Here is a 14,209-nt window from a genome sequence, read left to right as displayed (position 1 = left end):
TAGCGTCAAGAAATATTGGGAAACTTTCTTCAAATATTACTATTTCGTTATTTGCACGGTCAGATAATTGAAATTAGAAAGTGAAAAGGAGTCATTTAATCGATATGGTTCAATATAGCTAGCTTCAATAGACAGTTTTAGCAAAATTCAGGTTCACACTGCTAGAAACACTTACAAGATACTGGGAGTAACTATTTACAATTAGTAAATGGGTACACATAAATAGCACAGCTGATTATGACACTCTTTTAAGTTTATTTTCTTAAAAAGAAATACAGAGCTAGGTTGTATTATTTGAAAAACTAAAAATTTCGCCTATATTGTTCTACACAGTCTTGTTTCAACAAGCAGGTCGAAAAATTTACAAAATTTTTATAAGCTCATAGCCACAATTTAATAATGTCCATACTATATCGTTTGGGAATACTTTTTCGTGCTCATATTTGATACACATAATGAAATGTACAATGTAGGTATAACGACCTACCGAAACTCTACTCTCATAAACCAATGCCGTTCAATTTGGCACTCTATCATGTTTTAAGTCTTTTCCAATGCGAAATGTGGCTTAAAAATTACAAAAAAGAACCCTGTGGAATACTTGAAAACGACATGATAGCTTGAAAACATTTGTCTAATTATGAGCAAAAACATTTCTACCATTAATATTCCGATGGGGAAGCGGTAGTGGTTCCTCTATCCCAAAATACATCAGCGGTAGTCATAGCCTCAAAAGGATTCATCGAAGTTTTTACGTTTGCTAACATGAGCTGGCACTTATTTTCCGCTTCCTTCAACATCAGCACACTGCCAACAAGGTTCACTAAATATACCATCACCACCATGAACATTGAGGCGTTGTAGAGACAATTGAAACAGCCACTAGGAAGCGGCTTACTACATCGAAGTCTCCCAAACAAACCCATGAACCCGTGCAAAAACTGAAAAAAAACAGGACGGTGATGTCATCAGTGATCGACGTTACGTTACGGTCTATACTTACTAGCAAAACGAGCGACATCCCAAAAAGTCCCAACAGCAGGTAGTACAACCATCCTAAGCCTGGCCCAACCTTCAGGATGTAGCAAATCTGGCAAAAGTTGACCGTTATCAGGGTCATATCGAACATGCTCTGTACGAACATATTCCCCTGGGGACTCTTCGGTTTCGGGTCATCGTTCCGCGGCTGCAGGTCGTTGGTCTGAGGCAAAATACCACCCGCGATGATCGATTAAACATTGGACATTTAGTTTCCGAAACAATTGCTACTACCTGTCGTGATCTCCACGAATCATTACTCTTTTCCAATATATTTCAACTTCCAAATTCGACAAATTTTCCTCTCTTAATTCTTACAATCTCCAACCACTCTCGTCAAAATCAATCACAAGACTGATGGTTCAATCCATTTCGTTTTCCAATGTCTACTTTGTTCCATCTTTTTCAATATGCAGATCCATCTCGGTTCAGTAGTAGGCCATCGCTCTTCCAATTTTCATTGCCAACTATATAGCGAATGATTTCATTTTTAATTTTTTTTCGTTTCCTCGCATTCGAAATTCGCTCGTTTATAATTTCGATTAATTCGTTCACTATTATTATACAATATATTCATCTAGCTCGGCTCAATCCCTACATCCTCCACTACCTCTACTCTTAATCGAAAACGTGATACATAACTGTATCCTGGTATCTATTCGGTATCTTACATTTTCTTCGGGGTCTTGTTTGTAGATTACCGCTGATATGCTCGTTATCTTCTGCAGGGTCAACTGCTTTTCCATTGATCTCTAAGCCGCTTCCTTGGTTTGACTCCTGAACATTCTCTCGATCCGGGGCGCGTTTCACGTCTCTTACATTTCTGGTTATTTTAGCTCCTGATTCGCTTATTATGACCACTTTTGCCCCATCTCTTGTCAATACCGTATATCTCTCGCTGGAAAATGTTGGATCGGTTTTTGTTCTTTGCGGAATAGCAAGCACCACTGTATCTCCGACTGTTATATCGGATTCTCTTGCTCCGCGATGTTTGTCTGCGAATTGTTTACTTATTAGTTTAGAAACGGCATCAGTCTCCTTAATATCTGAACGATCGAGTGGCTCCTTACTCTCCCATAGGCAAGGAAAAGTTCCGCGGAATCGCCATCCGACTAGAAGCTCGAAAGGCGTAACTCCCAGACGCGAATGGTGTTTCTGGGTATTATGAATGTATATATACTCCTCTAATGCGTCTCTCCAATTCCTATCTTCCTCTTTTGCAGCTGCCATTGCTTTAATAATACCTTGATTTTGTCGTTCTACTGCTCCGTTCGATTGTGCGCTCAGAGGAATGGATTTCCGGATTCTTACTCCTTTGTCTTCCCAGTATTCTTTAAACTCCGAGCTCTGGAATGGTGGACCATTGTCACTCTGTATTATAAGAGGCAGGCCCCAAATTGTAAAAACCTTGCAAAGCGCAGCGTTGGTACTTTGGGTATCCGTTTTCCTCATCTCCGAAATATGCAAATAGCGAGAATAAATATCGACGGTTATCAGGAATTCTCCTGATCCGTATCCTTGCAAAGACAAAAAATCTACTTGCAGAATTTCCCATGGCCCGTTTGGCATATGTCTACTGGAAAGCGGGATGGGTGGGTTTCTTTTCGAAATAACGATGCACGTCTCGCAATTATTCACAAAGTTTGCAGCCTCTTTTGACATGTTTGGCCACCAAAAAAATTCTCGAAGGATTCGTTTTGTTGCTCCACAATCGACGTGCCCACGATGTGCCGCTTCCAATGCTGTAGAACGCAGCTTTGATGGTAAAACTATTAAGTCATCCTTGAATACGATGGGATCCAAACTTCTAAGATTCTTTGCTTCCGACTCAAAACGACGCAGACTTTTAGGCCACTTTCCGGACTGGATTCCTGCCCTTACAGCAACTAGTTCTTCGTCTGCTTCGGATGCAATCTGAATTTCCATCCAAGAGATACTCATGTTGCCGCCGTTTAAAGAATATAGCAGGTGCTTTTCGTTGTCTTCGTCAAACTCGTCATCTTCTTGTGATTTGCTAATCAATCTTGACAAAGCATCCGCAACATTTAGGTGACCTGGAACTCTTTTAACATTGAAATGATAAGGAAGTAACCTAAGGGCCCATGCTTCTGCACGTGTCACCGCTCGTCTGCCCATACGATGTGTTCCATTAAATATAAATTCGTTAGCTTCGGAGTCGGTTCGAATAACGAAATATTTGTTCAATAAGTAATAAGTAAATCGTTCTACGCTCCAAACAATTGCCAGCGCCTCCTTCTGCGTTTGAGGATATCTCTGTTCAGAGGGTGTAAGTGTCTTTGATGCGCATGCTATTATCCTTGGGCTACCTTCTTCGTTGAATTGTATTAATACGGCTCCAAGCCCTGTAGGAGATGCATCAACGTATAATTCAGTTTCGTCTTTTAGATCAAAATAGCCGAGTTTGGTTATATAGTTTAGTGCTTCGTTTTTCAAAAATTGAAATTCTCGCTCCTCCTCGTCTGTCCAGTAGAAGTTATTAGAACTGGTGAGCAATCGGAGTTTTTCGGTTTTATCAGCCCGTTTAGGTATGAAGCGTTCTACGAAAGTCATCAGCCCTAAAAAGCTCTTAACCTCCGATAAATTCTCAGGTCTTCGAAAATTCTTGATGGCTCTTTTTTTGTCCTCTTCGATCCTCCAACCGTCACCAGACAAATTAAAACCTAAAAACTTGACGGTTCTAGCTCCGAATACGCATTTTTCTGGTTTAGTCGGACGTTATGGTCCTTCAATCGTTGAAGTGCTAACTTCAAATGATTATCGTGCTCTTCTTTCGAACCACCAAAAATTAAAATATCATCCAAGTAATTCAATACACCTGGGCATTCTTCCAGGACTACTGTTTGCAACAGTTCTTGAAAAATATCCGGTGAGTTGCAAAGTCCGAAGGGTAATCTTTTAAACCGATATGTTCCCGTTCCGGCGAAAAAATTCGTTAGATGTCTGCAATCCTCGTGAAGTTCAACGTGAAAAAACGCGCTTGTTAAATCTATCGTCGAAAACCACGAAGCGCCGTTCAATTTCGATAATATTGCTTCGAAGGTTGGCATCCTGAATGGGGTTCTGATTATGTTCTTGTTAGGACCTCTTAGGTCTACGACGAGACGAATGTCATTTTTTCCTTTAGGAACAACCAACAACGAAGAACAAAACGATTTCTCCATGTCTTTGGTAACTCGCTCTATGATTCCCGTAGAAAGTAGATCATCTAAACGTTTCTCCGTTTCGAGCTTAAATGCTGGAGGGATACTGGTGAATATGTTTCGAGACGGTGGTAAGCTCTTGTCGTAGTGCAACATTACTGGAGCTATGTTAAATTTGGGAAACTCATGCTCGACAGCGATGGCAAAAATCTCTCCCGGGAGTAAGCGATATTCATCATGATAACCTATCACTGGAATATTCATTCCGAGTTGTAGGACGCTGTACCTTAGTGCTGTATCCCGGCTCAATAGTGCTCGTCCCCCTGGAATGACGTAAAATTTCTCCAGCAATCGTGGTCGATCTTCGGAAATGAATAGTTCGGCCACGAAGGAGGCTTGCACTTGGATCTCTTCCTTTACACCGTACGCTTTCAGCTGTCGGTCCGTACCTTCCTTCAAGTTGAAAATATCATTGTTCTTTAAGCATTCAAATGTATTTCCGTCTACTGTATTGACATCTGCTCCGGAATCTATTAAAAAGCTTACGGAAAAACCTGCTATTTTTCCAACTATAATCTCCTCATTCGTACTGTTGCGGTTAACCATGTTAACTAGGATATTTTCCTTAACTTCCTCCACCGGAGTGTGTAGAGAATTAGTAACTTGTTGGCTCTCCTCCGTGTACACCATTCTAGGTAAAATAGACTGCTTAGTTTCAATCAGTTCCTCCTCTCCTTGGCCAGAATCGTCAGTAACCGCCGCGATTTTTCGTGGCTCCATATTCTGAGACGGGTTATTCCCATCTGTGTCGTTGCGCTTCCGAAAAGATTCTTTGCACGCGCGTTCAATGTGACCGATGACATGACAATTACGGCATCTTTTGTCAATAACCTTACATTGTTCCGGTAAGTGATAATGGCTCAATCCCTACACTACCCACCTCCACCTTCTCGCCCAGTTCCACCTGGGGAACTGTCCGGTAAGTTTCCGTATTCCAATCACTATCCATTGCTTTGAGACCACTCATGTACCACGCCCAAGACTAAACGCGCACTGATCGTTTTTTGGGGTGAAAATGATACGCCATTGCCATTAGTGGCATCCACGTACGCTTATCAAAGCACTTATCTCTATCGATTATGAAGATAAAGTGTGAAGACTTCCAACGTCTGTTATACAAAGGTTTTCTCTGAATGGACTAAATGAATATTCCAATTTCAAAGTAACATACCATTAACTTTTCCGTAGAAATATCCCCAAGCATATTTCTTTAAAACCAATAAATGTTGTGTGACTTAAACTTAAACGGTTGTTAATCCTTGTGGGTATCGATTTCTACAATTAATTTTATAATACATTTTAGTATTGGAGCATTGTAAGGCAGTTTAACAGGTCATGGGGACTCAAATGCCTTTCGAAACAGTACGTGAATTCTCGTAGAAGACGTCAACCTTAGTGCTCCTCAATTTGTTATTGTCGCACATGATTAAAAAGTTAACTGGTATACCGACAGAAGTAGAAGATTGACTTGGTAAGCTGCACTTCGATGGTCAGATGATATGAAAAAATTGGTTATATCCAGATGATTTGTATATTACTTCATTTTACGATTTCAACAACTTAGAACTAAGAGGCAAAAATGGAAAAGGAATAACATAAACAACTTCTTACCATATAAACAATTACAATTTAATTACTGATTTAGTTTTCTATGTAATGGTATTTGTTCGGTATGGTATATTTTTCTAGATTGGCGAAATTTATGTTCGCCAATAACTTTTTTTTTTTTTTAATTAGATTCGACAGAAAAACATTGATACAAAATAGGCAGAAAGATCCACGTGACTAATTCTGCTTCATTTGAAGTCATTAACCTCTTACCTCTATATTTTGAAATATATCGTCCGGAACCGGCGGGGCTTTTAAAGATTTTCTGTTTTCTAAACCCTTTGTGAACCAAACTGTGTCGTCTAGTTGTGATTTCATTTATTTACGTCCCAGCAATGTCAACCTGCATTGATTTCTCTAACTCTGTTTCGCTCGAAATACCATGTTCTACCTGCAAATGTTGTCTCAGCATCATCTTGCGGTCGGATCTTTTATCGCACAGTTTGCAAATGAATGTTCTGGCTGTTTTGCGCGTTATTCCTTTATGGCCATTCAAATGCGTTATCATGTTGTATCTGAAATTGGGATCATAAACGATGAGCTCGATACGATGTTAGCTTCTCGCTAGCAGACTTACCTTTGGGAAAACTTTTGTCCACACTCAGGACATTCGAATGGTTTTTCTCCCGAGTGTGTCTGAAAAGAAAAATAAAACACAGAAAAAATAGTACCACGTTTGGCGGGCGTTCTATATCCCTCTCGTTGTTCGAACTTACCCTCATGTGTCGCTTGAGATGCGAAGTTGATCGTAGCTCATAGCCACAAATTTCGCATTTCTTCGACCTGATATTGTGGTGCGCCAGCTGATGCATGTAGTAGGACGAGTAGTGGATGTAGCTTTTGTCACACAATTTACAACTGTATGCCGTCTTGCGCGTGTGAATAGCCATATGTCTGACGAGTGTTGCTTTTTGGTGGAACTCCTTCTGACATATCTTACATTTTATGGGTGCCCGGAAATGGGTTGAAAAATGATTGCATAGTGCGGCCCGCGTTTTTGCCAAGAAGCCACAGATTTTACATTTGTGTTGCCCATTCTCCATGGAATGTACAGTGTCCATATGCTCCTGCGAAATAAAAGAAGAAAAAACAGAGTAATCTAAACAGCTTTTAACAAGCATTCAACCTTTTCCAACCTTGAAAGATTCTTGAAAAGAGAAAAACTCGTCACAATAATAACACTCTCTTGACCGTTTAGTTTTAGCTGGCAGTTCTTCCAAACTTTCGATGTCCTCTTCATCAAGTTTTTCAATGATAAATGCTGCCGCCGGACCATCATCCGCTGTGTCATATTGAATATCGTCCGATTCCTCCATGATATCGCCGGTCTCATCCTGATAGGGCGACTGTAGAGATTCAATTGAAAGGTCAGGCTCATTCGTATCATCGCTGTCGTTTTCAACTTTCAAATGTTTATGTTCTTGCATTTCGCTTAGATTTTTAAACTGCTGTCCACATGCGTTACACTTCCAGCTAACTCCGGAAGACGGGGTTGATTCTTCAGCGTTAAGCTGTCCCTGCAAGAGTAATGTTGCACCACCCGCTTCTTCCGAACGAAGTGACTTTGGTTGCGGATCATCATTTTCTTTTTCAACTTTGTCGACTTCGCGCAAGGGAACTTGCGAGTCGCTGTCCATTTCTTCTTCGTATTCATAGTAATCCAGAACCTCCAAGTCCGGGGCAATTCCCAGTGGGCTGTTTTTCAAGAGATCCAGCAGTTCTTTCTGTATAATAAGTGCTTTCGTGTAAGCAGCATCGTAATCGTTCAGTTTCGCGTAGCACTCGTTGCAGGCAGCAGATTCGGCCATGTCGGTGCCCAACTCCGACAGATCATATTCGATGAAGCGTTCCATCAGCTGGTACACAGTTGTCCCCGAGAACTTGGTCTTGAGCGTCACTAGGTTGGGACGCAGGTTTGAACCACCGGCGCCACAAATTCCGCACTTTTTCTTCGCGAACTCCATCGTTCCACTGTTTTTAAACGCCGTTTTGTTTTGTTTACAACGAACATGACAACCGATGTACCAATAGGGCTTATTTCACTCACAGCACAACAGACTAGTGGTGGGGAACTGAATCCCTACCGGGAGTCGAATCTTTCGATTCAAAAGACGATATTTCGAGCTGCCAAGCGGTTAGGACATTTTTTTGGGACGATTTGCTCGAAATCGCCTAGCGGGACATCGGTTGATTCTGACAGGAAAATCGGTTTTTGACACCTGACCGCATCCGTTTTTTGGTATGGTACGCTTGATGTAGTCACGCGGTAAAAAATGTGCTGCAGAGCTACCGACCAGTTGGTAGGTTGCATCGTGTAAACAGGCTCACACATTTACTCGGGAGAAAGTGCAAGTAGAAATCAAAACAAGTGATCCTCCCATCGTGCAGGGTGTTAAAATGTGTTTAATTGTTCACTAGAAAATTCGCCACCACTAGTGGCGTCGAATTTTACGTTGTATCTCGGTACTGTGGATGTTTTTCAACGCCTCACGGCATTAGGAGCGGCCGAAAATGAACTGCAAACCTATACTGACGTGTAAGTAGGACGGCTTGGTCCCATTTTTTTTGGATGACCACGTAAACAATATACCCTTGCGTGCGTCCCTCTTCCAGATTCAGGCGATGTGCGTATTTTCAAAACACTGGAACCGCACATTGTCGCGGCCCTTCCATCCGACACGGCCGAATGGAAGCGGTCGTACGGGCGCCCGGTGAAGAATGTGCGTGTGGAAGCCACCTTTAAACCGTTCGATCAGACCGCGCTGGAAAAGTTCAAGGATGGGCGGTGGAACATTGTGGATCATCCCGTGCTGCATATCTACGTGACGGAGTGTAGCGACGTCGAGGCGTACCGGGGCTCGGTGAAGGAAGAAATCGACCAATGGCTCAAGGTGCTCAACAACTACAACGTCACGGACTGGATGATCCTGCTGTTGGAAACGTTGGATATGAAGAAGTCGAAAAACATACTCCCGCGCACGACCGTGCTCGACAAGATACGGCTCGATTTTGCATCGAAGAACGGCGACCGCTGTCTGTCGGTGCTGAATCCGGCCAAGTTTGAGATGAAAGCAACGGAATCGTTCCGCTGTCTGCTGCAGCGCATTCGTCACCTGATGCTGACCGGATACAACAAAACCATCGTAAAGTACGAGGAACTGATTCGTACGAACCGGGAGAATCGCATACAGGAGAACTGGAGTTTTATCGATTACTTTGTCCTGCAGGAGCAGCTGGCGTTCGTGCTGGAAATGCTCGGCCAGTACCCGGAGGCGCTGGTGCAGTACGACGAGCTGGATGCAATGTTCTCCCAATTTATCCTCAACACCGTGTTCGGGGAGAAGCAAAAGTGGCTGCACATATTCGAACAACCGCTGAACGCGTTCCACGGCATATCGCTGAATGCGGCTAAAATGCGTGAGACGCGCGAAAAGATCATCGCTGGCAACGTGACACTGCTCGAGTTCCGTTCGTATCTGTTCGAGCGGCAGTGCGTTCTGTTGGATGCGGCCGGAAAGCCGTGGGAAATCGCTGAAAGGTTGCTTCCGTTCCTGTTTTCTACGCTGCGTGAAATCGAAGCTCTTAAGCTGGACACACCCGAGGGAGCCATGGCCTGCTGGGAGTTTGTGTGCGCTCTCGAGGTGCTTAACCTGTGCGACAAGGTGCAGGAATCGAAGGATATCTACAAGTGCTCTCAATTTTCGGCACCCATCTGGAACCTGGCCAAAGAGAAACTGTACGGTCTCGGCAAACAGTGCGGGCTGCTGCCCGGGTTCGTGCCAACCTCCGAGCAGCTGCACACGGTTGTGCATCTTTCGGCCGGTATGGGCGATAGCTTACCCGAGCTGGGTAACGGTGGGGCGGGTCGGCTCGAGCCGGAGCTTGGCACCAAACAGGCGACTCACTCACCCGCACGTAAGCCGAAAAAATCGGCCACCGATACGCTAAAGGAAGCGCTCGGTTCGAATCAGGCATTCAGGAAGCTTTACCTCGAGCTGAGCGAGTTGGCGATCAGCACGTACAAGCACGTGTCCCGGTTGCGATCGGCCCGATTGGTGGGATTGGACCTGGGAAACTTCTACATCACCCTCAACGAACCGCAGAAAGCGGTCAACTTCTTCACGGACGTGTTGCGCGAACTGAAGACGGAAAATTGGCACTACCTGGCCAGCCAAACGCTGCTCGATCTGGCCTCGTGCTATCGCAAGATGGAGGACAACGTAAACTATACGAAAACGTGCAGTGCGATCGCTTGCTGTCCCGATCTGGAGCTACTCGTGCGCACGTTCTATTTCGACGAATTTAGTAAATCGCTAAGGACACTGCAGAACATCCGCAATATCGATATAAATGCGCTCAGCGTAATCAATACCCTGGAGGACCACTTCCGGGTGGTTTCCATAGAGCTGGACAGTGTTTCGATCGTGCAGGATGACTTCATCCTGGTGACGCTCGACCTAGAAAGTAACTTCCCCCGTGAGCTGATCGCTGACCAGGTACTACTGTCCTTCGAAATGAACGCCAAGCAAAGTCTCGACGCCACCCCGGCTGCGGTGGGTGTCCAAGGGACAAAAGATGTTGGCGCACAGCTCCCCATTATACTCCATCTCGACTACAAACAGGACAACACGCTAGCCGGATCATCGGTGGCGTGTGACAATCGCACGAAGCAACCGGTCCGTCGGAGTAGCAGCACGCGGCGCAAGATCTCCCCTACGCAGCGGTCGGACTTTACCCATTGTCTAGCGAGCGAGCAGAGGCTCATCCTGCAGCCCGGCCGTAACACGATCACGCTGAAAGCCAAAGCCACGCGCGTGGGAACGTGGAGCTTCCGGCAGCTGTCGGTGCAGGTAGAAACGGTAGAATTTCTCTCGGAATCACTCTCGGTGAAGCTGTCCAACTTCGAAACCATCACCAAAGCCTCCGTTGCGTCGTTGAACTTCGTCAATCTGGTGGCCGGCGTTGAGCAAGCGGTTGAGCTGATTATCTCCGCTGGAAGTTTTCGCTTTCCGAAGGATGCCACTGCCACGATGCGCTGCTCGAAGAACCTCAAAATGAGACTACCAGCCGGTGAGCAACGGGAGCAGCCGGCGTTCGAAAAGGAACTGATTGTTCCGTTGCTGAATTTTGCGCCGTTCGAAAAGCGCACGATCGCACTCGAGGCGATCTGTGAGCTGCCCGGCAAGCGGGAGGAACGTGCGATCGAGCAAAAGGTATCTCTGGCGGTGCCCTGGAGCCGGAACGAAATTTCCATCCCGCTGCACTTTATGCCCGCCCTAATTGCCTCCTGTCGGCTACACTCATCCGGGGCCCGCAAGTTCCTGCAGGTCGTGCTGAAGGGTGTCAGCGACTATCGGCTGATGTTGCGCGATGTGCGCATGACGTGCGCCGCCGAGGGCGTCACCATCATCGACATTAATCCGCCCGAGCAGCAGGAAACGGTCATGAGCAAAGCGCTCTCTATTTCGTACCTGTACGAGTTCCAGGTGGAGGCACTTAAAGCGGAAGCGGAGCTGCCCCTGGTGCAGGTGGTGTTTCAAATGCGCTTTGCCGACGCTGGGCTGCCAGAGGAACGACGCCACTACCTACCGTACAGCGTCACGTTCGACGTGATGGACTACACGACCCTGTTTACGATCTGCGCGAAGGTGGAACCGCAAGAGCTTTGCCGCGTGAACTCCGTCTGCCATCTGAATCTACGCATCACCAAAGTACATGACAATCCGTACGGCGATCTGATGTACGAGGTGCTGGCCGACCAGAACATGTGGGCCGTTGTTGGGCGTACGGCAGGTAGGTTTAAAACAATCCACCTGGAAAGTTTGTGCTGTGAATTGTTGAACGATCAAATCGACACTGTACCTTCACTTTTGGGAGCAACTGTATATACAGTATAAAGTACCATGTGGTACACCATCTAGTTCATCTGGAAATTTCTTGATACTGATCAAGTAGGCCTAGGTAATTATGACATATAGGGTTCAGGGCAGCTTGCAGACTTGTTTCACACGTAACTTTCTTGGAGTTTTCAATTTTGTTGCTAAATGGAAGAGTCAAGACAGGAAACTGGCGTTGAATTGAGGAAACGAATTCTTGCACTGTATAGCAAAGGATATTCAATACAAAAAGTTGGTGACATAGTTGGGCGAACACGTTCTACAGTCCAGCATGCTATCGGCAGATGGCGATACGAAAGAAGAATTAAGATTGACTATCGACGTACACTAAGCGAAAAAGTCTAGTAAGCCAAGTAGGCATGACCGAAGACGGTCATTACGCCAACGTTACGGTCGTTCATTTTAAAACCGCCGAAAACATTTTAAAATAAGATAAGGTTTACATGATCGGAACTAAGAAGTTGGTATAACAATAGCAAAACTAACATTCGTGTGCAACGTCTTCCCTACTATTCTTTTCAACTCTCCCCATCCAGGTGTCATTTCGATGGAGGAGGTCGAAAGCCACAGCATCACGCTGGATGTACTGCCGCTAACCGCCGGCTTCCTACCCCTGCCCAACATCCGCCTATCGAAGTACATCTCGGCGAACAAGTCGAAAAATGACACCCACTCCCGGCTGCAGCCGTTCCCGCCCGGTCAGATCTACAACTCGACCAAGAGCATGCAAATCCACGTCCTTGCCAGCACCAGCACCGACCAGCCCCAGTAATAATGGCCGAGTGGCCCACGTGCTTACGATATGATCGGTGGCAGGATGGTGTATGAAATACAATTTGCGCATCGTATTGTTATTATATTAAAAAGCTTCAACATGACGCATTCCAAACGCAAACCTACGTTACATTTGTTAAAAAATTTCTTACTTCGGATGCGGAAAGAAAAGATTCCTAAAGATAAGGCATCCGAACCGTACCGTATACTTTTTAGGAACCTGTTTGTTGACAGGCACCATTCAAAGAATATGATAAAGGTTTTATTCGTCATGTCGCCTATTTCGATGAAATTTTATTTTCTTTATTTTTTAGGAGAAAATAAAGAAAAATTTTGGGTGTGCCAAATGATAGATAATCGCTATCGCCAGATTATCGAGATTTTGACTCGAGCAACAGTCAAAAATAAAATTGCATTAAACACCTAGCCCAGTGGCAGGTTTCGTTGAAGTAGGGCATTATTCCTAGAAAACGATGAGATCACCCTTTTTATCTTATCGACTGTCCCAAATGCATCGAATGCACCAGACAAACCAAATTACGTTCGATTTCAGTTTCATACGGACATCCGAAAAAAGCAAACAGTGTCGCTCCCGATGACCTTAAGAGTGGTCTAGCCATCCCGTAGGGCACCAGTTGTTCCATTCGCTTCGCGATATCATGGCCGATCAGCCCGACAGTTCAATGCAAATGGTTAGTAGATCGGGCGAGGAAACAGAGGACAATAACTCACCCCGTCGCACCTCAGTGGACACCGGAAGGGAGGAAACGGACACGACCACGATCGACGTGAGCAGCATCGCCGGATTGATCACGATTTTAACGGTCAATCTACACCAGCTCGAATCGCTGGTGCAAGTGGGACCCGAGTTGGGTCCAAAGTTTTGGTTCAACATAGTCTTCATCATCATTTCCATCTTCTGCGTGGTATGTGTGACCAGGCCCGGTTTGCTGTATGTTCGTTCATTTTTCTCTTGCACTCTTTCAGTTCCCACTGATAGTCATACGAAAAATTCAGAGTGAAACGAAGCAACCCCCTTCTTCGTTACACCGAGGACTTTCTTTGGGGCTAACAATTGTCCTTTTTACCGTCAACCTGACGCTACAAATTTTTAACGACATAAGCGCCCAGTGTACGGTGCTGTTCAACCAGCAGTTACCGCCCGTTCCGCACCAACATTTGGTAAACAGTTCTGCTTAGCGGGGTTTGATAACCATTGACGATGGACACGCTTCAGGTGAGATGACCCACACGGGTAGTATTAACATACTGTTCAAATGCTTATATTCTTTTCCGTTACATTTCAAACCGCAACGGTAATGTCCAGCAGCGCCCGGCAGAGTCACGTTGGTCACGTTGTGATCCACAAATTGTCATTAAACTCATCACGATTCTTATCATCAACGGATGGCAGGTCGAAAGCTATATCAATGCACTAAACACATCGGACAAGTTTGTTGTCCTATGGATTTTGCTGGCTGTTGTTTCGCTTTCGATTTTGCTGGCCATGCTACGCATCGTCGCCAATATTGCAGTGCAGATTAGTCGCAGTGGACGCCGTTCGGTGCGTAACAAACCCCGCGGAAGAGTGCTGACGGTGTTGCATAAAATTGATGCTCATGTTTGGCCAGCCCTGTGCCTGCTGACCATCAACCTGGGGCTGCAGGTCTT

At 45.1% G+C, this 14,209-nt stretch overlaps 4 protein-coding genes across 4 annotated transcripts; 2 read left to right on the top strand and 2 right to left on the bottom strand.

Moving 5' to 3' along the window:
• Positions 1-238: 238 nt before the first annotated feature.
• On the bottom strand, positions 239-6,208 carry LOC131271608 (uncharacterized). The gene is made up of 4 exons (XM_058273097.1): positions 6,081-6,208; positions 5,140-5,252; positions 1,004-1,201; positions 239-941 (listed from the first exon to the last, which is right to left on the bottom strand). The coding sequence occupies exons 2-4, from the start codon at positions 5,224-5,226 to the stop codon at positions 663-665; spliced, it is 564 nt and encodes a 187-aa protein (XP_058129080.1). The 5' UTR covers positions 5,227-5,252; positions 6,081-6,208; the 3' UTR covers positions 239-662.
• Positions 5,902-7,831, bottom strand: LOC131271607 (zinc finger protein 107-like). The gene is made up of 4 exons (XM_058273096.1): positions 7,004-7,831; positions 6,584-6,934; positions 6,445-6,503; positions 5,902-6,382 (listed from the first exon to the last, which is right to left on the bottom strand). The coding sequence occupies exons 1-4, from the start codon at positions 7,829-7,831 to the stop codon at positions 6,190-6,192; spliced, it is 1,431 nt and encodes a 476-aa protein (XP_058129079.1). The 3' UTR covers positions 5,902-6,189.
• Positions 7,832-8,233: 402 nt separating this feature from the next.
• LOC131271613 (trafficking protein particle complex subunit 10) lies at positions 8,234-12,653 on the top strand. Its single transcript, XM_058273102.1, has 3 exons — positions 8,234-8,403; positions 8,481-11,660; positions 12,301-12,653. The coding sequence occupies exons 1-3, from the start codon at positions 8,379-8,381 to the stop codon at positions 12,534-12,536; spliced, it is 3,441 nt and encodes a 1,146-aa protein (XP_058129085.1). The 5' UTR covers positions 8,234-8,378; the 3' UTR covers positions 12,537-12,653.
• Positions 12,654-13,197: 544 nt separating this feature from the next.
• LOC131259931 (uncharacterized) lies at positions 13,198-13,738 on the top strand. Its single transcript, XM_058261549.1, has 2 exons — positions 13,198-13,464; positions 13,526-13,738. The coding sequence occupies exons 1-2, from the start codon at positions 13,198-13,200 to the stop codon at positions 13,736-13,738; spliced, it is 480 nt and encodes a 159-aa protein (XP_058117532.1).
• Positions 13,739-14,209: the final 471 nt, after the last annotated feature.

This window comes from Anopheles coustani, chromosome 3, assembly GCF_943734705.1.
Source record: "Anopheles coustani chromosome 3, idAnoCousDA_361_x.2, whole genome shotgun sequence".
NCBI classification, from domain to species: domain Eukaryota; kingdom Metazoa; phylum Arthropoda; class Insecta; order Diptera; family Culicidae; genus Anopheles; species Anopheles coustani.
The sequence above is the reverse complement of the archived record's forward strand: the minus strand, read 5'-3'. Positions and strand labels throughout refer to the sequence as shown.

What these genes read in the sequence shown, in the direction of transcription:
- LOC131271608 (XM_058273097.1), bottom strand. Translation starts at nt 5,226, where the DNA reads ATGAGTGGTCTCAAAGCAATGGATAGTGATTGGAATACGGAAACTTAC. An exon ending in AACTGGGCGAGAAGGTGGAG is followed by an intron (nt 1,202 to 5,139) that starts GTGGGTAGTGTA and finishes ATTTTGCCTCAG; the next exon opens with ACCAACGACCTGCAGCCGCG. An exon ending in GGATGTCGCTCGTTTTGCTA is followed by an intron (nt 942 to 1,003) that starts GTAAGTATAGAC and finishes GTTTTTTTTCAG; the next exon opens with TTTTTGCACGGGTTCATGGG.
- LOC131271607 (XM_058273096.1), bottom strand. Translation starts at nt 7,831, where the DNA reads ATGGAGTTCGCGAAGAAAAAGTGCGGAATTTGTGGCGCCGGTGGTTCA. An exon ending in CTTTTCAAGAATCTTTCAAG is followed by an intron (nt 6,935 to 7,003) that starts GTTGGAAAAGGT and finishes TTTATTTCGCAG; the next exon opens with GAGCATATGGACACTGTACA. An exon ending in ATCTCAAGCGACACATGAGG is followed by an intron (nt 6,504 to 6,583) that starts GTAAGTTCGAAC and finishes TTTTCTTTTCAG; the next exon opens with ACACACTCGGGAGAAAAACC.
- LOC131271613 (XM_058273102.1), top strand. Translation starts at nt 8,379, where the DNA reads ATGAACTGCAAACCTATACTGACGT. An exon ending in CTGCAAACCTATACTGACGT is followed by an intron (nt 8,404 to 8,480) that starts GTAAGTAGGACG and finishes TCCCTCTTCCAG; the next exon opens with ATTCAGGCGATGTGCGTATT. An exon ending in CGTTGTTGGGCGTACGGCAG is followed by an intron (nt 11,661 to 12,300) that starts GTAGGTTTAAAA and finishes CTCCCCATCCAG; the next exon opens with GTGTCATTTCGATGGAGGAG.
- LOC131259931 (XM_058261549.1), top strand. Translation starts at nt 13,198, where the DNA reads ATGGCCGATCAGCCCGACAGTTCAATGCAAATGGTTAGTAGATCGGGC. An exon ending in TCATTTCCATCTTCTGCGTG is followed by an intron (nt 13,465 to 13,525) that starts GTATGTGTGACC and finishes GCACTCTTTCAG; the next exon opens with TTCCCACTGATAGTCATACG.